This window comes from Paroedura picta, chromosome 7 (genome assembly GCF_049243985.1).
Source record: "Paroedura picta isolate Pp20150507F chromosome 7, Ppicta_v3.0, whole genome shotgun sequence".
NCBI lineage: Eukaryota > Metazoa > Chordata > Lepidosauria > Squamata > Gekkonidae > Paroedura > Paroedura picta.
In genome coordinates this window covers 105,327,846-105,354,742 of record NC_135375.1, presented here as the reverse complement: position 1 = coordinate 105,354,742, position 26,897 = coordinate 105,327,846, and the positions used below count along the sequence as shown (strand labels likewise).

The window sequence follows — 26,897 nt, the reverse complement described above, 5'->3', positions numbered from 1 at the left end:
ATTGCCAGGAATGGGAGGGAGGCCCAGGCTACATGGCTGTCAACATGGCAACGTCACTTCCAGAGTGTACCAGAAGTGACATCATCATCTTGCAAAGTCATTGTGAACCTGTGGTTTTGGGGCAACAACTCTATGGTGAAAATGACTTCTACCATGCAGATTTTGTTCAAATACCAGAGCAACGCCAGGACGTCACTGATACGATGATGTCACTTCCGGTACACACAGGAAGTAATGTTGCTGCATCTCCGGCAACATAGGTGGGGGCCTCCCTCCTGCTTCTGGAAAGTCCTCCTGCTGGCCAGGTGGGTCCCCGAGGGAGCCTCCACTTCCACCTGGGGACTGGCAATCCTAGGCCTCAAGCAGGGCAGGGGTAAGGGGGTTAAACTGGAAGATGAGAATGGCAAGCTGCAGCCACAGGCTACTACCTCTGCTTCTCATGCCTCTGGTGATCAGAAGACACCCCAGCAGGGCTAATGGTGCCCTCGCAGATCAGGGAGAAGAAGAAGAAGAGGAGCTAGGTTTTTTATACCCCGTTTTTCACTTCCCGTAGGAGTCCCAAAGTGAGTCCCCTTCCTCTCCCCACAACAGATAACCCGTGAGGTAAGTGGGGCTGAGAGATCTCTGTGAGAACTGCCAAGAAGAGCTCTGAGAGAACTGTGACAAGCCCAGTGTCACAGCTGGCTGCACAGGGAAGAGGAGTGGAGACTCAAATCCGGCTCTCCAGATCAGAGGCTGCCACCATTAACCACCACACCACACTGAGGGGGCAACTGCTGCTGAACCAACATTTTAAAAACTCTGCACAGCCAATTAGATGCCCCACGGAAACCACAGCCCTGTCTGGTCCCTCTCGCTTGGCTTCCTCCTCTTCTGCTTGGCAGGAGCCAGGAAAAGTGTCAGCAGGCACAGAGGGCAGGCATAAGTGAGTGTGCACGGCCTAAGCCTAGCTCTCAGCTTCTCCTATCCCTTGAGGCTGCTTGGGTGCCACTGAGTTCTCTCTCCCTTATGCTCCAGTAGGAACCCAACGGAGGGAAAAAATGAAAGCAATGATGAAGAATTTCCTTCATCGCTCACTGCCCAGACAAACAACGCACCCTCCCCATTGCACTCAAAGCCTCCCTGTCCCCATCCTTGCACGTGATAAATGACGGTGGCTCTTCCTGCTGTTAAGCCAGAGTTCGGCACAGTGCTCGCCTCTGGAGCACGTTCAGGCAGCCAAGGAAAGGCAGAAAGGAGTTCGGCACCTGTCCGTCAGGAGAGGATGTGTGAGCTGGGGAACTGCTAGAGCAGCAGGGGAGGGCTTAGCCATTCTGGGGCCTGGGCGAAAATCAAGGATGGGTCTCCCTGGGTCTCGCTTATCCCCATCACTGCCAACCTGACTTGCCTGTGAACTTTTTGTTTATTTAGTGTAGTGCAGCCAGGATACCCGAGGATGGTCTGGCAGCCAGGCAAGGGATGTTCAGGGGTGGCTCTACGTCATGACCCCTAGTGTTCCTTGGAGGAACTACTACCCAAATATTTGGAGGTCTCCCATCCAAATATAACCCCAGGTCAGCCCTGCTTAGCTTCTGAGATCTGACAGGATCAGGTTCTCCTGGGCTACCCAGACCTGTGGACTGTTTGCTGCTGTGGGGGGGTACATTCATGCAGGAGTTGCCACTGGGGGGAACCACAAGAAAGGATGCCAGCCCCCAGGCAAGATCCCCTGAATTATAGCTCTCTCAACTAAAGAGATTGGTCCCCCTGCCCACCCACAGTGACTTGGGAGGAGGTAGCTTTAAAAGTTACTTTCCAGCAGCGTTCCTCCAATATAGTTTAGCTTGTGGACAAGGGGGATTTTTGTAGGGATGTCAGTCCCCAGGAGGGACCTGGCGATACCTCGTTTTTATAGCTGATATCTAGGCAACAGAGATCAGTTCCTCTGGAGAAAATGGCTCCTTGGAAGGGTGGACTCCATAGCATTATGCTCCACTGAGGCCCCTCCCAACCCTCAATCCCGCTACCTCCCGGCTCCACCCCAACCCAGAGCTGGCAACAGTAGCTGCAAGACTCCGTAGAGAGTGTGTAACGTGTAGTTCAGCCCTAATGGACTCATTAAGTGTCCGGGCAACTCCTCCCCTCCCCTCCCCTCCCCTCCCCCTTGCCCTGAATGAACTGAGCCTCCGCAAAAGGCCGCTGAGCTGATTCTTGGGCATTTCTGTTGCTATCTTTAGTTACAAAACATAAATGACCGGGGTCTGAAGAGCAAGGGAGCTAGCTAATCATTGACAGGCGGTAACCTATAAAAAGCGGCCGGAGTCACACCGCGATAAGGGGTGAGGATGTGGATTTTTCAAAATGCTTTAAAAAAAAATGTATCCAGAGGGAAGGAACCGTGTTGATCCAAGCCCTGTCAGTCTGACCTGCTGAGGAGACAGGTGTCTGCCTCCTCGCCAGTCGGAAATTGCCATTAGCTATGCACGAGGTCCCTCCCTGCAGCTAGGGAGGGGACTTGAGGCAGAAAATGGGCACACACACCCTCTCCCTGCGCTGCTAACTGGTTTTTAGTTCAGGGCGTTCCTGGAGTTTTGGGGAGCAGAATCTTGGAAAGGCAGGGTGTAAAGAGGAGGAATATACAAAAGAAGGGCTTTTTACAAAATACCCTGCTTTTAACTATGTGAAGGAGTCTCAAAGCGGCTTACAATTGCCTTCCTTTCCTCTCCCCACTACAGACACCCTGTCGGTGGGGCTGAGAGAGCTCTATGAGAACAGCCCTAAGAGAACTGTGACTAGCCCAAGGTTACCTAGTTGGCTACATGTGGAGGAGTGGGGAATCAAACCTCAGTGGAGCCTAATGTTATGGAGCCCACCCTCCGAAGCAGCCATTTTCTACAGGGGAACTGGGGCTGCCAGCTCCAGATTGGGAAATACCTCAGACTTTGGGGGCGGAGCCAGGAGTGGGCGGGATTTGGATCAGGGAGGGACTTCAGTGGAATATAATGCTATGGACTCCACCCTCCCAAGCAGCCATTTTCACCAGGGGAGCTGATGCTCCATTGCCTGGAGATGAGCTGTAAAACGGATGTATCCCCAGGTCCCACCTGGGGACTGACATCCCTAAAAAAATCCCCATTGTCCAGAAGCTAAACAACATTGGGGGGACACTGCTGGAAAGTAACTTTTGAAGTTACCTCCTCCCGAGTCAACCCTGTGGCTTCTCCTCTAACTCGGCATTGCCGCCTCTGATCCACAACAGACATCCAAGCAGAAGAAACGTGTCCTGGCCCATCAGTCTGGCTTCCTCTCCGCTCGAGATAATAAAGGCTGAACTCCGAGACCTTCTGGGCACCAAACAGGCACTCCGTTGTAAGATGCCACAGGGAACGATACGGAAACGATGCGCTTTTTCAGGGAAGTCTGGCTATTGATTTCTAGAAAGGCACCTGTCGGTACGGGAAGCGCAGGAGTGTTTTATTGAAGTTTAATGCGCGAGATTTTTAAAAAACCTTCCATGATGTCCACAGGTTTCTCATTAGCTGCACCCGTTGACACCAAGTTCAAACAACCCTCATGTTGATGGCCTCCTGTTCAGGCCCTGCATGGATGAGCTGCAAACGCATTTCCTACGGTCTCAACAAAGAACTGCTCCCACAAACAAGGAGAGCTGCTTTTGACATGCAGTCCTTCCCCTGAGCGTGAAGCGGTCTGACTAGACCAGCTTTTTGACCATGGAGGAGTCCCTGATGCATTTTTTAGGCTTTAGGAGCCCTAGAACCAGACCGGAATTGAGAGCAGCTGGCCACGCCTCCCTGCCACCCTCAAGGAGGACTGAGGGGGGAGAGAAAGGAGGTGATTGGAGGCAGGATTAGGCATCCAGGCTCCGCCCTCTTTCCCAGGTCTACACAAGAACGCCACCCCCAGGTGAATGGACCCCCAGGTGAATGGAAGTGGACATAGATCCCTGCTTTCACAGCAATGCCAGGAATAGCTTGTGGCCAAGTCCATTAAGGCAGGATATAGGGCAGGGGTGACCAAACCATGGATCTCCAGTTGTCCATGGACTACAATTCCCATGAGCCCCTGTCAGAATGTGCTGGCAGGGGCTCATGGGAATTGTAGTCCATAGACGTCTGGAGAGCCACGGTTTGGCCACTCCTGATTGGAGGCAGGATTAGGCATCCAGGCTCCGCCCTCTTTCCCAGGTCTGCACAAGAACGCCACCCCCAGGTGAATGGACCCCCAGGTGAATGGAAGTGGACATAGATCCCTGCTTTCACAGCAATGCCAGGAATAGCTTGTGGCCAAGTCCATTAAGGCAGGATATAGGGCAGGGGTGACCAAACCATGGATCTCCAGTTGTCCGTGGACTACAATTCCCATGAGCCCCTGTCAGAATGTGCTGGCAGGGGCTCATGGGAATTGTAGTCCATAGACGTCTGGAGAGCCACGGTTTGGCCACTCCGGATATAGGCGAAAGACCAGGGAGTCCCTGGGGAGCTCTCATGGAGCCTAGGACTCCAGGTTGCCCTGGTTGGGAACCCCTGGACTAAACAGACAACCCACCTCAATCCTGTTTGCATTTGCACAGGGAGTTTCCTGCTGTCAACTCTCCTTTTGCTGCTAATAGCCACCCTGGAACCTGGGAGAACATGCCAATGTGTGGAAGGCTCCAACTGGATCTGTTGTAGGGGTGAGCGCTTTGGCGCGGTTCGGCCACCTTGGTACTCACTGAAGACTTGGGGCTGGCCGGCTTGGGCTTCGGTGAGGGCGGCCAAACCGCACCAAAGCACTCACCCTTAACCTGTTCTTTCTTGTGTCCATCCGGTCTTTATTCTGCTTCTGACTACAGTTTTGAGCACCAACAATTCATCAACAAGAACACATAATGATAATAGTTAGCAAAAAAGAATTGATAGTAATAGTAGTAACAACTGTAACAACTAAAATACCACATTGTCCAGATCGGATTAGCTATGAAATTTAATTGCATAGAATTTTATAATGGGCTCAGTTCCAGCCACAAGAATCTGGAGCTAAACATGGGCTGGACGACAAACCAGATTATTTAAAAGGGGAGAAAGAAACATTGTTCTGTACCTATGAAATTTTGGAGAGTCCAATAAACAATGGAGCAAGGCAGGGGTAGTCAAACTGCGGGCCTCCAGATGTCCATGGACTACAATTCCCATGAGCACTTGTCAATGTTTGCTGGCAGGGGCTCATGGGAATTGTAGTCCATGGACATCTGGAGGGCTGCAGTTTGACTACCCCTAGAGCAAGGTATCGAGACGCCCTGTGTCACAGTTCCAAAATCTATCAGCTAGCGGGATCCTTCCAAAATGGCCAGGAAGTTCTGTTGTTGGTAATGAGTTAAAATGAGATTGTTGGTATTTAGGAACTGTCAAGGAGTCAAGATACATTGGGCTACGTTTTGGATATGTCAATTCCTAGTAGGAAAACAAACTCTGAATATATTCTGAATATATTTTGAGGGGAAAATGCCATTATGGAGAAAGGCTGGTAGAGAAACAGGGGAAGTGGTCTCCTGTGATGTCTAGCGATGTCAGTGATCTTCTGAACTTCGAGAAAGACCCATAACCCTTTGTGTAACCCCAGAGTTCCCTGGTTAGGAATCCCTGCCCTAGAGTTCACCCTCCAAAGCGTCTGTTTTCTCTGGGGGAATCCATCTCTATAGTCTGCAGATGAGCTATACTGCTGGGGTCTCACCTGGAGGCTGGCATCCCTACACTAGAGGAAGGCATCAGGCCCAGGTAAGCCAGGATCCTGTTTGGCACCTAGTCAGATGCTCCTGGGACCCCCACAAGGCACAAAGGCCTCCCCCACTGTTGTCCACCCTTCCAGCATTCAAAAGTATACTGCCTTGAACTCCTGAGGTTCCATTTTCGTCCATCATGCCTAACAATGTTTAATAGACCCGTTTCCTGGGGAATATGTCTGCTCTTTGTTAAAATCCAAACTAAGCCAACGGCTGTAAGCGCCACGCCTTGCTGGAGGACATTCCAGAAGTTAAATATTTGCACCGTGAAGAGCAACTCTGTAGTCCAGGGGCATTCGCTGGCAGAGGCTCCTGGGAACTGTAGTCCATGGACATCTGGAGGGCTGCAGTTTGACTACCCTGTGTAATCTGTCCAAAATCTATATCCGTCAATGTCATGTAAAGGTTTGCAAGTTAGGGCACCTCCTAAGCAGGGGTTGCCAAACTGCGGCTCTCCAGATATCCATGGACTACAATACCCATGAGCCCTGGGGGCATTGTAGTCCATGGGCTCATGGGTATTGTAGTCTATGGATCTCTGGAGAGCCACAGTTTGGTCACCCCTGCTGTATTGCAAACAGCATGGGAGACCAAGCAGGCTGTGGTCACATCAAGCAGGGCACTTCTTATATATCACTGTTACCTATGACAGTTGCCAACACAATAGAGAAAAAAACGTGTCTGAAACAGGACAGTTTTAAATGCAATAAACAAACTGGCTTGCTGTCTTTTTCTTGATTTTATTTTGCTCACCGTGACGCACAAAAACAATCATTTCTGCCAAACAGCTTTCATCACTTGTGGTCCGAGCAAAAGAAGAAATGTTCTGCAATATTTTGCTTGCAACAAAAGGCTTATAGATAAGAATTCTAGTACAAAACATGTTTTCATAATATAAAGTCTTATGGCGTATGAAGCCACAAGAAAGAGGACTCAGCATGAATCAGTAAGGACCAAAAAGTATATTCAGTTTTTTACAAAACAGAAATAACAATTTATATGAACATCTCTTCATACAATAAGGCTCAAGAATATATACCAAGTTTTCATTATTGTGGTGAGTGCTTTATTAGAACTGTTACCTGCAAGCCTTTTGTTACCCGTAAAGTATTGCAAAAAATGTTTTTGCTCAGGCCACAACTGATGACAGCTGTTTGGCAGAAACAATCATTTTGTGTGTCACAACAAGCAAAATAAAATGAAGGACAGTTTTTCACAAGCAGGTTTGTTTATTGCATTTAAAATTGTCCTTTTTCACGCACAATTTTTTTCTCTATTGTGTTGATAGTTTTCCACTGTGTCTCCCACGTTGCTGTACCATTTTGATCTATGATAGCTATACAGAACCTACACACACAGAGGCAGTCTACCAGGCTTGAGGGTTTTTCAGAAAAAGCACTCAGAAGAAGAAGTTGGTTCTTATATGCTGCTTTTCTCTACTCAAAGGAGTCTCAAAACAGCTTACAGTTGCTTTCCCCTTCCTCTCCCCACATCAGACACCCTGTGAAGAGGGTGAGGCTGAGAGAGCACTGATATCACTGCTCGGTCAGAATAGTTTTATCAGCACCATGGCGAGCCCAAGGTCACCCAGCTGGCTGCATGTGGGGGAGTGCAGAATCAAACCCGGCTCGCCAGATTAGAAGTCCGCACTCCTAACCACCACACCAAATAGCTTACAAACACCTTTCCCTTCCTTCCCTCACAGGGGACACTCTGTGAGGTAGGTGAGGTGAGGCCAAGAGAGTTCTGAGAGAACTGTGACTGGCCCAAGTTCATCCAGCTGGTTGCATGTGGAGAAGTGGGAAATCAAACCCAGTTCCCCAGATTAAAGGCTGCTACTCTTTAACCACTACACCAGGGGTAGTCAAACTGCGGCCCTCCAGATGTCCATGGACTACAATTCCCAGGAGCCCCTGCCAGCATTTGCTGGTAGGGGCTCCTGGGAATTGTAGTCCATGGACATCTGGAGGCTGCAGTTTGACTAGCCCTGCACTACACCATGCTGGCTTTCAAACACCTTTCCTTTTCTCTCCCCACAACAGAAATCCCATGAGGTAGGTGAGGCAGAGAGAACTCTGACTGACCTAAAGTCACCCAGCAGGCTGCATGTAGAGGACGAGCAGGGAATCAAACCCAGTTCTCCAGATTAGGAGCCACCTCTCTTAACCACTACACCAAGCTGGCTCATTTGTCTCACTGTGACCGTTTATGCACTGGAGGTTCATGGCAGGCTACAGGCTGGAGTTTTAATCATGGCAGGTTTCCCCACCTCTTCCTGGACCCACAGGGGGGAGCATTTGGCCTGGTGTGCTTCATCAGCCCCCAATTCGTACTCCTGCATGAGAGCAGGGGCAGTGAAGTTCCCAGTGCGTAAACGGTCTGTGGTAGGAAAACCAAAAACTAGCAGAAGACATCTTTACTCAATTCTGCATGAGGTTGCCCATTAAAGCTTGGGAATTTCCCCAAGTAGGCACTGGAGTTTTGGGAGAGTACTCATCAGGGATGCAATGCAGCGGAGCCCACCCTGCAAAGCTGCCATTTCCTCCAGGGGAACTGATCTCTTTATTCGATATAATTTTATTTCTGGAGCATCTCCAGGTCCTATTTGGAGGTTGGTAACCCAATCCAGCGAAACAGCTCTTTGAAAACACAAGACTATGAAATAACCTCCAGTTTGGAGACCAACTAGTATATCAAAAGATAGCCCGCTCTTTCTTTGCAAACTCCTAAGGTAGCCAACTCAACATCGCCTGGAATTACAACTTCTCATGGATATATGTCTCATGGATGCTTGAGGCTGATCCTGCATTGAGCAGGGGATTGGACAAGAAGGCCTGTCCGGCCCCTGCCTACTCTATGATTCTGTCTTCAGATCGAAGTTCCCTTGTAGAAAATGGTTGGTATGGGGGGGGTGGAACTCTACAATGTTGTAATCATTTTAAAAATTTAATAAGAGATAAGAATATAATAGAAATATGGGGAGGGCCAGAAAAGGTGCTACATATAAGGATTCATTTTGTTATTCAAAATTTATATATGCTATGCAATATATTAAACCAGGGGTAGTCAAACTGCGGCCCTCCAGTTGTTCATGGACTACAATTCCCATGAGCCCCTGCCAGCAAATTCTCTGGCAGGGATCATGGGAATTGTAGTCCATGGACATCTGGAGGGCCGCAGTTTGACTACCAAACAAATGAAAAAGAAGGGAGGGAAGGATGACAGGAAAAACCAGGATGCATCCCTGGTGTCTCAATGGTGATTTATTGTAGGTGCCCTTTGGTGATTCTCCATAGATGGACAATGCTTATTTAGGAGGGGGCACAGGGTAGCTTTGTATTGTGATGGTGACACAATTATCCCATTTTCATTATTTTGCAACAACACTGGCTTTAGCCTTCCACAAAATGACAATCAGTATTTAGGATTCACTAGCAAAAATTAGACAGTCTGGTCAGCGAACTCTGGAAGCTGTCAAAATGAGTTTGTTTCCTAAATTTTTGTTGGGATATGCAACTGGGCACGATTCAATGGAATATGAAGAATGTTCTACAGGTGATTTCAGAGGAGAGCTGTGTTTAGCATAGTTAGTTTTCTTGGTATTTTTCAAATATTCTCTTCCTGTGTCCTGATTGGCTGAATTGGAGACTTCCTGCTCCTTTGAGCACACTTCCTCCCTGCTTGCCTCCAGAACAAAATGAAGAATGTCAGTTAGTCAGACTGCTAGGACGATCTGTTTCGTCCCTCTCTCTTTACAAAGTCACCAGGCATCTCCTGACCCAGAGCTGGCCTCTCGATCCATAACCCTAGACCAGGAAAGGCCAAATTATGGTTCTGTGCTTCACCTTCAGGAGGCAAACTCCCACCTTTCATCTCCATTAAGGATTGCTAAGATTTATTGTTGTGGAATACATCTCCTGGTGTGCTCCCTAGGATGGAAATGGGTACAGACATAATGTTTATAGTCCCAAAACAAGGCGAGGTGCTACCCCTGAAGCTACCACGGTCCAGGCCATGACCTGTGCAACTACCGCAGGGTGAGGCACCGACCCAGAAGCCAAATTCCTCACTGCTCCCAGAATCCTTCTACCATGTACCGGCCACTTTGGGAACCCCCTACTTTAAAGGATGATACAAGACTCCTGTTTATTTTTTGTTCCATGCTCTTGAGATTCCCCCATGGGTGCCCCTGTTCTCTTTTGTGTGGGCACAGACACATGGAGCTGCCTTGTCCTCACTTTCAAGGTCAGGATCTTCTACTGTAATTGGCAGTGGTTCTCCAGGCTCTCAGGTTTAGGGTACGAAGTCCCTCCCGAAAACTGGTGAGGTGGGGGATGGAGCAATTCACCAAGAGCAGGAAAGACTTACCAGGAGCAGGAGGGAGGCCTAGGCTATGTCACCATCAATGTGGCAACAGCATCATATTGCCATGTCATGGGAACGTTCTGGCATTAGGGCAAAAACCTCTATGGTAAAAATAGCTTCAACCATAGAGTTTTTGCCCAAATAGCAGAGAGGCTCAAAGGGGTGGCAGGTTACAGTGGATGAGCGGTAGGGTTGTGAGTGTCCTGCATAGTGGGTTGGACTAGGGGTTGGACTAGATGACCCAGGAGGTCCCTTCCAACTCTATTATTCTATGATTCTATGATTCTAACCCTATCAGTTGGAGGTCTTTCACATCATCTGACAAATGACACTTTTAACTAGAGATCTTGGGAATTGAACCTGGGACCTTGCGTTTGCAAAACACATAATCTACTACTGATCCATGGCCCCTCTCTAACTAAAGTTGCCATAGCTCTATTTGGACCCATACTCGATCCAAGGGCTCAGGCAGAGTCCCTTTAAGTCACCTATTGCCTGATCTTTTTAACTAGAGATACCAGGATTTGAACTGAGGGCCTTCTCTGTGTCCAACGGATGCTTTGCCACTGAGCCATCTATGACAGGAATGTGTGAACTTAGAGAACCTATCCCCACACACCTCAATACACCCCTTCCTACCCACATCAAATCAAGCCATGCGCTTTTGATAAGAAGAACAGGTGCTTGGAAAAGATGCCATTCCATTTGGCTTCTGTCCTATGTGGAAACACCACATTGACACCTCATATTTCAGCAAGATAAGCTTACCTGCCAGGCCTCCACCTTCTTGATATCAGCACACGACCCATTGGTGAACAGCCCTTTCCCAGGGGTACAGGTGTATATATCCTGCAAAGCATGAGCAATAGAATAGACTGCCAGGTAGACATTGTAAGATATCCGCAGGTGAGTGTAATCCATGTACGGAGTCTCCACACTGGTAATGTTTTCCTCCCCAGTACATGGAGGACGGAAGGCTGCCATGCCGTTCCCAGTTCCGGCGCCATCATCGCGGCCCTTGTGGAAAGCAGCCGCCCCAGGGAAGTTCTTGTTACCTTCCGGCAGGTAGCAGTTGAACGTCTCTTCCCAAAACTCTTTGATAAATCCATTGTTGGCTGATTTCTTAGGATGTACCTTCTGCAGAAACTCGCGGAAGCCGGGGATCTGCCCCGCCTTCAGTGCAAACCCGATGGTGCCCCCCATGACGTGGAAGAATTCCGGCATGGCTATGAGCGAAGAGCTGGCCCACGCCTCGCTGGCTAGCCAAATCCTGCCCGTGATATTACGGGTGACAATCTCTTTGATGAGGGGCTCCAGATCCGGGGCACTCGAGAAGACCACGATGACCTTGGCTGTTGAATTCTGGATGACCTTCACCACCTGCTGAAGCTGATCCTCGGGCAGATACTGAGCAATGAGTTCGCTGAAGTCAATGCAGATGTTTCGCTCTTCCGTCTCTTCCCGGAACTTCTCAATCCCTGGACGGCCATAATTGTCGTCGGCCGCAATGGTGCCCACCCAGTTCCAGCGGAAGTACTCCACAATGTCCGCCATGGCCGTGGCTTGGTGCTCATCGTTCGGAATGGTGCGCAGGAAAGATTTGTATTCATTCCTGTTGCTCAGGAGGCGGCTGGATGATGCGTAGCTAACCTGGGGAAGGGGGGAGGGAACATGTGGTAATGAGCCGTTAAGCAAAGACAGTAAAAAGAATAGAACCGTCTTCCCAAAAAATCCCAAAAGACTCTCTTTGTTCACATCTAAAGATGGTAAATAATACACTGAAGTCAGCTGCATATAATAGCAAACCACGGTTTGCACTTCCAAAGGTATAACAAGCAAACCATGATTTGTGCAAGCCCCTTGAGTCCTTATCCCGTTTTCCATCCTTGGGTTCAAAAGTTTGTGTCCTCCGGATGCAGTGGCATCTAGAGGCCAAGCAATGCCTGAAGCATGGATGCGTCAATTCAGATATTATACCAAACCTGAGTTAGGAAGAAACATGGTTTGCAAACCCACAACAGACAATGATTTCGGATTCTCATCAGGCAGTAGATCGGCAAACTGCAGTATGTCCATTCAGACAGCGTGCCGAACCATAGCCACAGTTCTTAGGTGTAAGTTGGCATGGCACGTGAACTGAGCACCTGGAAGACCCTATTCCTATTAAAAAACCCTAATAATGATGAAGGGCAACTTCCGCCACAGCCACCTTTAGCAAAAAGGAAACATACCCTATATACTTGCGTATAAGTCTAGTTTTTCAGCACCATTTTTCACACTGAAAAAGCCCTCCTCAGCTTATATGCGGCTAAGGTAAACGTATCCCCTGTGCAAGTCTGACCCTTGGGGTGATGCCCTCTAGCGTTTTCATGGCAGACTCATACGGAGTGGTTTGCCAGTGCCTTCCCCAGTCATTACCTTTTACCCCCCAGCAAGCTGGGTACTCATTTTACCGACCTCGGAAGGATGGAAGGCTGAGTCAACCTTGAGCTTGCTGCTGGGATTGAACTCCCAGCCTGATGGTCAGAGCTTCAGACAGCATGTTGGCTGCCTTACCACCCTGCGGGTATATATGGTAATTCAAATAAAAGCCTGCTCCAGCCAGCCAATCGTAGGACATCAACAGTTTGACTGAGCGACTCTGATATTTTCTTCCCTTTTGCCTTCACTTCTTCCTCTTCTTAATCACTTCTTCCAAACTATTCTTTTGGTTTCTGTGGGTGAAAAGCGGGTTACAAAAACCAGCAGCTACTCATCCTCTTGACTTTTCGGTATTTGTTTTTTGGGAGGAGGGAAGGCTGAATGGGAGAGCCTGAGATGATGGAGCATTTCCCACCCTCGGCTTATATGCGAGTCAATACATTTGTCCAGATTTTGTAGTAAAATTAGGCGCCTCAGTTTATATGCAGATTGGCTTATATGCGAGTATATACGGTACATTAAAGCAGGGGTAGTCAAACTGCGGCCCTCCAGATGTCCATGGACTACAGTTCCCAGGAGCCCCTGCCAGTGAATGCGGGCCAACAGGAAGGTCATTTGAGTATGTGACGGCAGGCCAGCAAAACCTGTCAGTTAGTGAGCAGCAGGTGAGGTGGGAGAAATATCTCCACATCTCTTGCATTTCCCCCCTCTGCTGAACCAGAAGAAATTATCTTTGTACCCTGCTTCAATCCCTGCAGCAGCAACAACAACAATGATAATAATTTGAAATGAGGAAACTAAGGCACAATCTGTCCTTGGTCAAAAGAAAGACCATCCTCCTGTCCGGCTTAACGGCCTCTGCTATTTCGCCTTCCTGAATTTCGCCGACGTGCCAAGATCCCCAAAATTCATCTGTGGTGCTAAGTTGAACAACTGTGTTCTAATACTGGGCTTGTTCCTGAAGCGTTTGTAATCTGAAGTTGCTAAAATAACAGAGTTTGTGCAATGTAGTGATATAATCTGGATGGAACCAGGGCATGCACCAGAGTGGCCAAATCTTTTCTGCCCAGGGAAGGTCGCAGCTGGCTAACCAAGTGAAGCAAGTAAAAGGCATTCTTGGCCACATCTCCCTCATGGCCGCAGCTCCCACCAGCTTATCTGGCAGTAGGTCTCAGTCCATGAGCACCCACAGACTATAGACTTGTTCCCTCAAGGGGAGTCCAGTCCCATCCAGAACAGGTGACACCTTGAATTTTGGGTCAGAACTTATGCCCACCAGGAGCACTTGTCATGTAGGGACAAAACTTCAGTTAATTAGCACGCCTTCCAAAACTGCCTCTACGCAACAATTCGGGGTTGCTACAGCCTCCCTGGGAACAGTCGGAAGTGCCAAATAGAGCTGAGTGCCACCTGCATATGGGTGACAAACCTGGCATGAATCTCCGTATGATCCCACTCAGCAGTTCCAGGTAGATGTTAAGGATTTTTAGCCTGGAGAGGAGACGACTGAGATAACCATCTCAGTCTTGCATCCCATTCTGCAATCACAGTGCCTCTTCCATGCCTGAACATGCAAAGAGCAAATGGTTAATATAGACTAGGGGTAGTCAACCTGTGGTCCTCCAGATGTTCATGGACTACAATTCCCACGAGCCCCTGCCAGCAAACGCTGGCAGAGGCTCATGGGAATTGTAGTCCATGAACATTTGGAGGACCACAGGTTGACTACCACCACTATCTTAAGGAAAACAGAAGGTCTAACAGGGGGGAAAAACAGACTTTTCATTCTACTCTCCTTGGGCTACGTTCCACCTCCTCAAGATGCAACAGATGATGTATATTCTAGCCCACATAAGCTTATAGTAGAATACCAATGTGTTGAATTTCAGTTTATTTTTTGTTCGCAGATCTCAGTCCAAGATTGGCCTGGGGATCATTCTCAAAGGGAGAAATATTCTAGGTGACACTCTAGAAATTCCCCTTAAGCTCTGTTGAAAAAACTATAGAGCCACTGGGAAATTCCTTGAGCATCAGTCACTATGGAGATCATTTTACAGCCATTTTTCTCTCACGTCTTAGTTTCTCATAGGCAACGGATTGGAGCTGAAGCTAGTGTCTGAGAGAGCTCTGATAGGACTGGTCTAAAAGAACAACTCTTAACAGGACTCTGACTAGCCAAAGGTCACCAAGCCAGCTGCAAGTGGAGGAGTGGGGAATCAAACCCGGTTCTCCAGATTAGAGGTCACGGCTCTTAACCACTTAACCAAGCTGGCTATCCTGTCCCACAAACCAAATGATGATTACGTAATCAGTACCTGAGGTATGTAAAAAAGACCCAGAAGGTTGGCCACGGCAGTAGAGATCCCAGAGCCAGTTGCTCCCACCACCGCAATCGTGGAGGGGATGTGCTCCGAACAATTGCAGAACTCATCCAGATTCAGCGAATCAATCTTGTTTTGGGCCACAAAACTGAGCGTGGCTTCCAGGGCTTTGGAGACGGTGTTGCACGTGTCAAATATGCTGTATCCAAGGGTCATGTTGGGGAGAAGGGTCGGGCTGCTGTTGATCTCCTCGATGGCAAAGATCATCGCCTGCAGCCAGCGGAAACCACGGAAATTGTATCTGGAACAAACGGGAGAAATCAAAATACATGTAAAGGGGGAAACGAGTGAAGTCGTGCACCCGAGTTGAAAAAGAGAAAAATTACACTGCACTACAGTGATCCCAACACAACTGCATTATGAAGATCCCCTCCTGGATTTTTCATCTTTTAATGCTGCTAGCAGGCTAATACAGGCCTCTTGTGGAATATGAGCCTCTTGTGGGGCAGAGTGGTAAAGCACCAGACATGCTGTCTGAAGCTCTGCCCATGAGGCTGGGAGTTCAATCCCAGCAGCTGGCTCAAGGTTGACTCAGCCTTCCATCCTTCCGAAGTCGGTAAAATGAGTACCCAGATTGCTGCTGGGGGGTAAACAGTGATGACTGGAGAAGGCACTGGCAAACCACCCTGTATTGAGTCTGCCAAGAAAACGCTAGAGGGCGTCACCCCAAGGGTCAGACATGACTCGGTGCTTGCACAGGGGGTACCTTTACCTTTACCTTTACCAGGCTAATCATGCACTCTTATCTTTATTTGATTCTACTGATTTCCTGGGCAATGACATTTCTCCCTTCCAATTGGAGCACTGCAAGGGAGGAGTATATTTAGATTCCAGCTATTCATTCATTCATTCATTCATTCATTCATTCATTCATTCATTCATTCATTCATTCATTCATTCATTCTGTGATTCTCACACTCACACACACACACACACACACACACACACACACATGGGGGTTACTGTCTTAGGGAGGTTTCCAACATTTCAGCATTTGCAATACTAAATTCATAAAACAATATAGCATTAAAATACAATGGTAATTAAAACCTGTTTAAAACAAACAAGCCACCCAATAAAGCTCATCCAGTATTATTTCTAAATTTTCCAATTAGCAGACCTCATGATGTCATAATTTTTTTTGGGGGGGAGATATTATGGAGGGCACCCACGATAGTCTTGGAAATGTTCAGCCTGGAGAAGAGGAGGTTGGGAGGGGACAGGAATGCTCCCTTTTTTGAAAGTTTGTCACTTGGAGGAGAACAGGAAGCAGTTCCTATTGGCAGCAGAGGATAGAACCCACAGTAATGGCTTTAAACTATGTGTAGAACAGTACAGGCTGGATATCAGTTAAATAATTTTCACAATCAGAATAGTGGAACAGAAACAGGTTGCCTAAGGAGGTGCTGAACTCACTTGAAGATACTTCGCATGGGTGCTTTAGGCGGATCCTGTATTAAGAAGGGGGTTGGACTAGATGGCCTGTAGGGTCCCTTCCAACTCTATGGTTCTCTCATCCTTAAGTGGCAAATCCAGGTATACTATTGCCACTGGATACTGTTGCACGGATACACTGGATCCGAGGAACATCAAGGTTATCCAAAAGAAATTTAAAGTCCGGTGGCCAACAAAGACCAACAAACTTTGATTCAAGGTATGAGCTTTCGTGTGCACACACACTTCCTCAGATGCAGTGTAATGACATTGGACTCTATATTTGTTCTGCTGCTTCAGAGCAACATGGCTACCCATCAAGATCCAGTGAGTTGCACAGCTGAGCAGAGATCTGATCTGATCTCCAAGACCAACTGTCTGTAGGTTACAGATGTTCTTAACCATTGTTGATAACCCCTCTCTGTGGGTCTAAACTGGTAGTTCTCAACCTGGGAGTCAGGACCCCTTTGGGGGCCGAATGACCCTTTCACAGGGGTCGGAGCAGGGCAAGCATCTTGGCTGGGGGGGCACTGCCACTGTTGCCACTCCTCCTGAAGGCGCCCTCCAATTTATATGCAATCATGAACAATGGATCTTCACGCCACTGGTCAGTTTCAGTTTAATTTATGTGAAAGAACCCTTGCATAATTTCATGGTTGAAATGAAACATGAGGAACTGTATTAAGGGGTTGCGGCATTAGGAAGGTTGGGAACCACTGGTCTAAATTGTGAAGAGATGGCTCAAGATGAGGACTCATCAGGGCCTGAAAGAGGAGCCCTGACCCAAATTTCTGAGAGGAGGTAGCAGGCAAGTGCTTGTGTGAAAAGTAAGGGCTCCTTAAATGCTGGAAACAGTTGTTGTTGCCGTCAAGTCACAGCTGACATATGGGGACCGGATTCATCACTTTGCTGGTGATTCCTCCCTCCAAGGATGAACACCTGGCCTTGCCCACAGCCAGAATGGAGTAGCTGGTGAAGGTTGTGAAGGGGGTGGGGACGGGATTTTAAATTGTATTTTACAGTATTTAATTGTAATTTTATTATGGTAACTGATTTTACTGAATGTTTTATTGCTGTGAATGGCCCTAAGCCCACATCAGGAGGGGTGATGCACAAATTAAATATTATTACTATTATATTATTGTAGGTCCCTTCCATCTCCTGCAGCATCTCTCTCTCTCTCTCTCTCTCTCTCTCTCTCTCTCTCTCTCTCTCTTCTTTCTTTCTTTCTTTCTTTCTTTCTTTCTTTCTTTCTTTCTTTCTTTCTTTCTTTCTTTCTTTCTTTCTTTCAATGGCAGAGCTGCACACAGGAAGGATACAACAATATAAAATATGTAGCTAAGTAGGTATGATGATCATGCAGACAGACTGGGCAATCCCCCTAAAGAGACTGTGTGGTATAGTGGTTAAGGAGCGATGGACTCTAATCTGGAGAACCAGGTTTAATTCCGCACCTCCACATGCAGGCAGCTGGGTGACCTTGGACTCATCACAGTTCTCTCAGACCCATCTACTTCACAGAGTATCTGTGGGAGGGGGGAGGAAGGGAAAGGTGCTCGTAAGCTGCTTTGGGATTCCTTTGGGTAGTAAAAAGCTGGGGATTAAAAAAACCAACTCTCCTTCTTCTTCTTAAATACTAATATCTAAGTTTTCAATTCATTCAGTTGCACCTGGGGAGAGTACAAAGAGCTCCGTCACATCTCCCTGGAAAGTACGATGCTCACATTCCTGTGACAGGTAGAACATAGTTTGGCAGGTGGCACCACAATTGCATGTGGGACCTGGTATTTTGACCCATTTAAACAGCAGATCTGCACAACTGCCAAAGGCTGTTTGTATTCTATTAGCCATCCCATACGTTTTTCCCATTCTTTTTTAAAGAATCTGTTCCGCACAATTACTGTGTGACTGAGGGCTACACATATTGGGTCCACAGAGAGAGAGAGAGAGAGAGAGAGAGAGAGAGAGAGAGAGAGAGAGAGAGAGAGAGAGAGAGTCTGGGGAGGGGGGCAAAGGTAGGATCTCTCTCTCACTCTCTTTGGAGATCTGTTGTGGGGTAGTGGGTTTGCTGACAAGTTGGGAGCTTCTGTACTCAGGCCAAAAGGAGGTTTAATTTTAAATGTTAAATTTTTAGGTATTTTAATTAGTTGTGCAATTTTATGCTGTTATTATGATATGATGTTTTAATATGATGTACATCGCCGTGAGCCAGCTTGAAGGAAGGAAGGAAGGAAGGAAGGAAGGAAGGAAGGAAGGAAGAAGAAAGAAAGAAAGAAAGAAAGAAAGAAAGAAAGAAAGAAAGAAAGAAAGAAAGAAAGAAAGAAAGAAAGAAAGAAAGAAAGAAAGAAAGAAAGAAAGAAAGAAAGCCTCAGACCCATAAGATAGTTATTCTACCAGGCTTATGTCTGAGGCCAAAAATAACAGCCATCAAGGAAAGTTGGCCTACGGGGGGGAAATCTAGTTAAGTTACATTAGCTATCTTGTAAATGTTTTTAACTTTAAAATGTGTATATCATTTTAATGCTGTTACCCACCCTGAGCGATGTGGAAGGGCGTGACACGAATAAAATATTGTTATTGTTATTGTTGTTATTACCACGGCCACTGGTGTTATACAGTAAAACTATAGAGTTTGATTCCTAGAACTACCCTCTGTCACTTCCAGGTCTCCCTTGGAAGTGATATAACAACATCACTAACGTCCCTATTTTTATAATATCTCTCCTGCTGCTCCTCGGAGCGGCAGCAGGCAAAGAAGGTTGCTACCAAGAGACCTTCTGTCATAGCCGGAGGCCTAGCGGCCATCTTTATGCAGCCATGTCAGGTCACATGATTTTGACAACAGAGGGAACAGCTCTCACACAGTTTGGGGATTCAGAAAGAGCAGGCGGGTGGAGGCTGTAGCTACCCGTCCCGGTTTTTTATCTGCTTATGAAGACACTGATGAACATGACACTGGTGAAATCTTTATGTGAATTGTGGGCAAATCTCAGAAGCCCAAAACAAAAAGGAGAAAATATCGTGACCCAAACAAAAGTCAAGAACCTAAAAAAGTCAAAATAAGGGAAATGTATGAAGGTTGGAAAGAGCCTCTTGTGGCACAGAGGGGTAAGGCAGCAGACATGCAGTCTGAAAGCTTTGCCCATGAGGCTGGGAGTTCAATCCCAGCAGTCGGCTCAAGGTTGACTCAGCCTTCCATCTGTCGGTAAAATGAGTACCCAGCTTGCTTGCTGGGGGGTAAACGGTAATGACTGGGGAAGGCACTGGCAAACCACCCCATATTGAGTCTGCCATGAAAACGCTGGAGGGCGTCACCCCAAGGGTCAGACATGACCCGGTGTTTGCACAAGGGATACCTTTACCTTTTTATGAAGGTTAGAACACAGTTTTAAAACTATAGTACAAATGTTTATTTAAGTAAAAACCAAAGGTTTATAGCATAGCCTCAATAAAATCAATGCATAGATGCATAGTAATGCCTCCACTGACCAGTTACTGTTACCGCCTTTATCAACAGTCAGGCATCAAATAACACCATAAAATAGAAGAAATACAAGAACTGTTATATACAGTTAGCTCCTTTACATAAAATGATATAAAATTATATACTCAGGACACAAATTTATATAGTCATGTCCAATACTGTGGACCAGAAGGCCAGAGAAAACTATTTGAGGCCTCTAATGGTTCAAAAGCAGGCCCTGGTCAAGGTAAGCACTTTCAGTGTCCAAAGTATGCTGCCTGAATTGCCAGAAACGCCATGGTTTAACCCAGAAGTTTATATGGCGATGTCAGGAACACTTTCTTTGCTTTATTCTTCTCCGAGCAGTGGTGGGTGACAGAGCTCCCCATGAGTTGCAGAGGATTTAGGGAAAGATCCTCCAAAGAGGCAATCTGAGTTTATGGAGGATGCTGTCCTTGCCATTGGGGACTTCCCTGTTGCATAAACTTCCTCCCAGAGAGCAATGGCTCTCTAGGTCAGTGGTCCCCAACCTTTTTATCACCGGGGACCGGTCAACGCTTGACAATTTTACTGAGGCCCAGGGACGTCACCGCCGCCTGAGCCTCTGTTCCACTTGCTTTCCCGCCAACATCCCTGACTTTCCACTGCCCGCTTGGGGGCACTGCCAGCAGCGTCTGCACAGTGTCATGCCAAGGGGGAGCCCCAGCCATGGCGGCCACTGGAGAGCACCAAATGTGAGCCGGCAGCAGAGTGGCAGGGCAACCGGGGAGGAGGACGAGGAAGAGCCATGGCCTGGTACTGGTCCCCGAACCGGGGGTTGGGGATAGCTGCTCTTGAAAACCAGGCTACCATTATTAATTTGCTCATTAAACATCCCCCACGAAAAGAAAGGGACGGTTCAAAATTATTGTAACAGAAGAAGAAGAACCTATCCCGGGCTATATTCAACAATTTAACAATAAATACAAATAAACGTTTCTTATCTCTTCTTATATTTTTATGTGTATAAGCACAACCAGAACGGCCTCTAGATTACACCGTTTTCAATTTTGTTTTCCTCAGTGGTTGTCCTTCTTTAAATTATATTATATATATGTGGCCTTTGGCTCTCTGGTTTGGGGAGGTCTGTTCAAAAGACTCATCCCCTTTTGAACAGACCTCCCCAAACCAGAGAGCCAAAGGCCACATATATATAATATAATTTAAAGAAGGACAACCACTGAGGAAAACAAAATTGAAAACGGTGTAATCTAGAGGCCGTTCTGGTTGTGCTTATACACATAAAAATATAAGAAGAGATAAGAAACGTTTATTTGTATTTATTGTTAAATTGTTGAATATAGCCCGGGATAGGTTCTTCTTCTTCTGTTACATTAAACATCCCCCGGCAATGTTCCTAAGAACCACGGAACTCTCTGCAGCCCAGCCTAAAAATAATTGATAGGCAGTATTGATCTTCCCTCCTTTATTAGCAAGAATCCCCCCCTCCCCCTGAAAATGGTACCATGGTTTCACCATGGTAATAACATTGTTCGATAGAAAAGGAATGCCTTTTCCAAGGACCGTTTCCCTCGTATTATTGGTTGCCCTGCAGTCGGGGCTCGGGAGAGTTAACTACATAAATACAAAAATAGAAATATAATACAAGTATTCTAGAAAACAGTTTGATATTCCGACACTCACGCATGACAATCCGAGAAGCTGATGAGAGGAGATAACTGAGAGGGGATTTGATAAATATTTTCAAGTATTTAAAAGGGTGCCATATGGAGGATGGAGCAGAGTTCTTCTCTCTTGCCCCGGAGGGAGGGACCAGAACTAATGGGATGAAATTAATTCAAAACAAATTCCATCTAAACATCCGGAAGACGTTCCTGACAGTTAGAGGGGTTCCTCAGTGGAACAGGCTTCCTCAGGAGGTGGTGGGTTCTCCATCTCTGGAGATTTTTAAGCAGAGGCTAGATAGCCATCTGACGGAGAGGCTGATTCTGTGAAGGCTCAAAGGCGTGGCAGGTTACAGTGGATGAGTGAGAGGGTGGTGAGTGTCCTGCATAGTGCAGAGAGTTGGACAAGATGACCCTGGAGGTCCCTTCCAAATCTATGATTCTATGATTCTATGAGTAGGCCTCATAAGATTGTCTCAATGGAATCCCTGGAGGAATAATTCCTTCTTACAAGTTCTGTGAAACCTAGACAGGCCCCCAAGGGCAGAAGTCTTTTCAGACAGAGCATTCCTCCATGTCAGATATCAATCAAAAGAAGCTCTTGTTATGGTCAAAGATAAGTGATCTAGCTTTTGCAGTTTTCTCAGGTTGCGAGGCCGTGTTCTACCTGAGATGGGCTTGTTCTATCAGAACATGGCCCCATGACCTGAGAAAACTACAAAAACCAGTTGATTCTGGCCACGAAAGCCTTTGACAATACATTAAATGAGCTACCTGAGGGCTAGGCATGACCAGAAGTGGATGTGGGAAGTGGAACGCCAGCACTGCTGGGGGGTCGTAATGTGACAGATGGTCCTCAAGCCAGCAGGCTTTGGAAAGAGATCTCCATGGGAGATGTCCCGTCCCATCCCATCTAGGTGGAGTAGTGGTTAAAAGCGGCAGCGTCTAATCTGATGAGCTGGGTTTGATTTCCCGCTCCTCCACATGCAGCTTGTCACAGTCCTGATAGTGCTGTACTCACAGTAAAATCAGGGCTCTTTCAACCCCAGCTACCTCACACGGTACCTGTTGGAGGGAAAGGAAGGGAAAGTGATTGTAAGCCACTTTGAGACTCCTTCTGGTAGAGCAAAGCCAGGTATAGAAACCAACTAAAAGCCAATAGGCTGTTTGTCCAGAAAAAGACAGCACTGTAGCCAAAAAGTTATTGTTGTTCAATAGTTATTAAAAACAAAAAAATGTTGAATTGCAGCAGCTATATATTTGGACACACCTGAAAGTTTTACTTAGTTTTTTAGGCTGGGGACCGGCAGGGCAATTCCCCCGCCCGTGCATCGTGCATGCGCAGCCACAACTGCGACCGCGCATGCGCACATGCGTCATGCGCGGCCGAAATCGCATGCATGCACACGCGAAGGTGCCGCACATGTGCGATTTCGGCCGCGCATGGGTGATGCGCGGGCGCGGCACTAATTCCCTCTCCCCCCCCTCCCGCAGTAAGAAGCTTCCCGGGCCGCAAGCTTGTGGCCTGGGAAGTTTTTTACTGCGGGGGGGGGCGGGGAGAGGGAACCGCGGCCCGGCGCCATGGCCTTCGCGGCCCGGCACCGGGCTGCGGCCCGCAGGTTGGGGACCACTGGACTAGATGACCCATGAGGGGTGGACTAGATGACCCATGAGGTCCCTTCCAGCTCTATTATTCTATGACTAGAAATAGAGCCCATTGCATGCAGAAATGCAATGGGTGCTAGAAGGGGGCTGTAAGTGGCTGGCGTGGGCGCCGGAGCAGGGCAGGCATTGGAGGGGAGAGGAAAGGCGATGTGCAGGGCAGGGACCGACGCACGGCTCCCCCAGCTACCTGCGGAGTCCTGCGACCGATTCGGCCGTGAGGAGCGGACTGAGAAGCAGAGAGGCCAATTGGGAGGCGCAGAGCCCCTTGTCAGTTTTTATCACGGACCCGGCCCACCCCAACCCCTCTTGTTTTATTAAGAGGGAAAGATTCTACTGACAGCCAACCAGAGACATAAACTCTAGATCCCTTTCCTTGGACCTATAAATTGTCCAAGCAAGACAGCAAGTGGGAGTGAATTCATTCTTGCAAGAAATGTTCAAGAGCCACTGTCAGTTCCAACAGAAAAGAAACTGTCCCAGTGGCATGACCTAGTTTAAGGCACTGTCATCTATCACCAGCACCATCAAGAGCAACGGGAAGGTACGTCTAAACTGCCTGTCGAGATTAGAGCAACAAACCACTTCAAGCGCATCTGGAGAGTCCTAGAGCCTGCTTAGCAACCCAGGAAGTTAATTCCCATTTGGTCATGATAAATGCATGGGGCTTTCAGGACCGGGGGGGGGGGGGGGCGTACCTCGCACACCCTCGCTGGGGCTTACCTTATGCACTCGACCGATTCAGGCCGAGATTTCAGATCCTGGTGTTTTGCAGCCACTCCAAAATGAATGGGGAACAGCCCCCCGAGGATAATGTCTCCTTTCTTCTGTGCCCTTTGGTTGGGTCCATAGGCGGAGGCACTCCAAGTGAACGCAAACAGGAGCAGACAGAAGTGATATAAAGTCATCGTTCCTCTGGTTCACAGGGGGTATTATGGGATGCAAACTTGAAAACAGGCCTACGCAGAAACTATCAGGCCAGATGACTCCCAACGAACTTTCGCTCTTCCGAATATTGCATTCTTGGGATTCGGAAGGGCATGTCCGGAGCAGGGTAAGCTGCGGGACGGCAGCCCAACAGCTTGCGTCTCTTCAGCTGTCGTATCCATTTCAGTTCACGGGTCCAGCTGCGCCTTGCGTCTTCAGAACCGCCAGTGCATTAGGCGGAATCCATCTTTAGGACTTCCTACAATGAAATGTTAGAAAATAATCTCAGAGATTATTGGCTTTTAGAGGTCTACGCTGCTGTGCTCACAGGGCTTTGAGAAAACAGAGTAATCCTTCTTTCTCGTACAAGCCTGTCTCTGCCGTCTTGCTCTCCACAAGTCCAGCACAGTTTCTTTTTTACTCAACTCCATCCTAGGCAAAAAATACCAGAGGAATACGACCTATTCAAGAAATGTTCAAAATATATAATTTTGTATTCATTATATGGCAAGTGTGTTATGTAGCCATGAGATCTGAGCATCAATTGCCCGGCAGTCAGGCAAGGGACATTGGGAGGTGGTTGGCCATTTCCTGCTTCTGCATCATGATGACCCCTAGTGTCCCTCGGAGGAACCACCTCCCAAGTCCTTGGTGGTCTCGTATCCAAAGACAAGCTGGGCCCTAATGCCTGTGTACAAACGCTCTCTGTGATCATGTAAATCTATTTTGCACAAGGCCAGTAACTTTGTACCCTTCCCTTCCCACCAGCCGAAATAACCAATTTTAGTCTGAGCTCATCAGAACCTCAAGGGTAAGTATGGTGGGACTTGGAGGGAGACCACCAAGGAAGACTGGAGAAGACAGAGGAAGGCAATGGCAAGTCGCCTCCTTGCCTAATCGTAGGCCCAGAGGGAGCCGTTATAAATTGGCCATGACTTGGCTGCACATTATTCACTGTTTGTGAATAACAGCCCAGACAAGCCCAAGCCCATCAGATCTCAGAAAATAAGCAAGGCCAACCCTGGCTAATATTTGGATGGGGGTCCTCAAGGAATTGGGTGGCAGTACCTCCAAGGAACACTAGAGTAGCTATCCCCAACCTGTGGGCTGCGGACCACATTTGGTCCTTCGACTAATTGGAGGTGGGCCCCGAAGGACGCCTTCTCCTCCCCCCCGGCCCTTTACTTCACCCCCCCCAGCCCTTTACAACAGACTTCATTGTTGTGGCGTGTCTGTATCTTATTTTGAAGGGATGTTTAAACATTACCATAGCGATCAGGGAGCGCTAGGGCAGTGGTTGAGAGTAGAGGAGTAAACTACCCCCCCCCACCGGGCCTCAGTAAAAGGCGTTGAGTGGTCCCTGGTGAGTGGTCCCCGGCGTTGAGTGGTCCCCGGTGATAAAAAGGTTGGAGACCACTGCACTAGAGGACATGATGTGGATCTCCTGGCTAAACCACACACATGCCATCCTTACCGTTGTTCTCCCTAATATTTGGGAAAGGGCTTTGTGGGCGGAGTGCTGTCCGGGATACATCTAGTGTCCGGACTGAACTTCTGCCCATATGCGCCAATTCGACTGCATTGGGCTGGCCTCTGGAGCACTCGCATCCAGAAGCCGGCCACAAGCTTGCAGCCAGACGCTGCTTGGACGCCGAGGACTCTGCTCCTCCACTGCCCTGCCTTGGCCGCCAGTCCTCTGTGCCAGCTAGCGGTCGCAGCAGCACGGCCGCCTCCAGAGATGTTGGCCTACCCTCCACCAGGGCTACAGGCTTGCTGGCTGCACACTTTGACGCCCGGCTGCCTAGCCCTTGCCCCAACTGCCAACACATTTCATGCCTCTAGTGCCACATGCCAGCCCATCTCCACCTCTCCGAGTGTCAGTCCGGGAGGTGAAGGGGCCAGGGGAAGAGCCTTCACCGCCGGGAAAGGAGCAGGGCTGCCGTGTCGAAGACGCAGTAGGCCTGCTCCTTTCCCCGGGACGAAGCTGGGGCCATGGGGGGTGGGGTGGGGGGAAAGGCTTTGTCCCGGGGCAGGGAGCAGGCCCGCCGGGGCCTCGGGGGGAGGGGGTGGGGGGAAGGGGAAGGGGAGGGGGGCTCCCAGCCCCGGGGGGAGGGGGCCCTGTGGGAGGGGGCCGGGGGGTCCAACGGGCCTTAAACCTAGTGTACGCATAATACATAATCTGAACCATCCTGAGCCAGCACGTGGGGAGGGGTGGCATATTAAAACCAATAAATATCAAAATACATAGAGCTGAAATCGAATTCCTAGACACCCCCTATCGATCTCCAGCTTCCTCCCACTTTTTTGTTGTCTCTATAAAGTTAAAACTTAGTATGATTCTTGGGGACCACTGTTTGGCACCTTCCAAATAAAAATTATCCTCAATCATTTCCATCATCATCTTTAAGACATGTTATTGCTAGATCTTCAAGCTCTCAAAGCCAAATCTAGGTATTTATGGGTTCTTGGACCAGAAAGGATGGGCATTCGCTTGATACAATAGACCCTCACCATTCATGACTTACAATTCCACTTATCCACAGTATGATCACCCAGTGTGATTTTCCCAGCCTTTGTTTACTTCCATAGCATCTTCATCATAACCATCACATTACTAAATCTGGCAGGAAATTTGGTTCTTTGGCTACAAGGTGGCAGCTGAAGCTGACTTCCAAGCGTTTGTGGGGTCTGCCATTTGCCGTGATCACAATGGCAAGGGTCTACTGTTAGGGAGAGTTACAGTTTGGTCTACTGTATTTGTGAATGATTCTACTCAGCTGGCTTGGCCTGAAAGAAACCAGAGACCAGGGCAAGATGTCCTT

General features: G+C 48.1%; 1 protein-coding gene across 3 annotated transcripts in view; it reads right to left on the bottom strand.

Annotated features, from left to right (window-relative positions):
- Positions 1-26,897, bottom strand: part of CASR (calcium sensing receptor) — a 60,702-nt gene that overhangs the window by 12,380 nt on the left and 21,425 nt on the right. For all 3 annotated transcript variants that reach the window (XM_077345904.1, XM_077345905.1, XM_077345906.1), the window contains exons 3-5: positions 23,872-24,334; positions 14,860-15,166; positions 10,892-11,773 (exon numbers count right to left, since the gene is read on the bottom strand). In XM_077345904.1, the coding sequence (XP_077202019.1) occupies positions 10,892-11,773; positions 14,860-15,166; positions 23,872-24,056 (1,374 nt within the window). In that variant the 5' untranslated portion in view covers positions 24,057-24,334. The remainder of the gene's footprint in view (positions 1-10,891; positions 11,774-14,859; positions 15,167-23,871; positions 24,335-26,897) is intronic.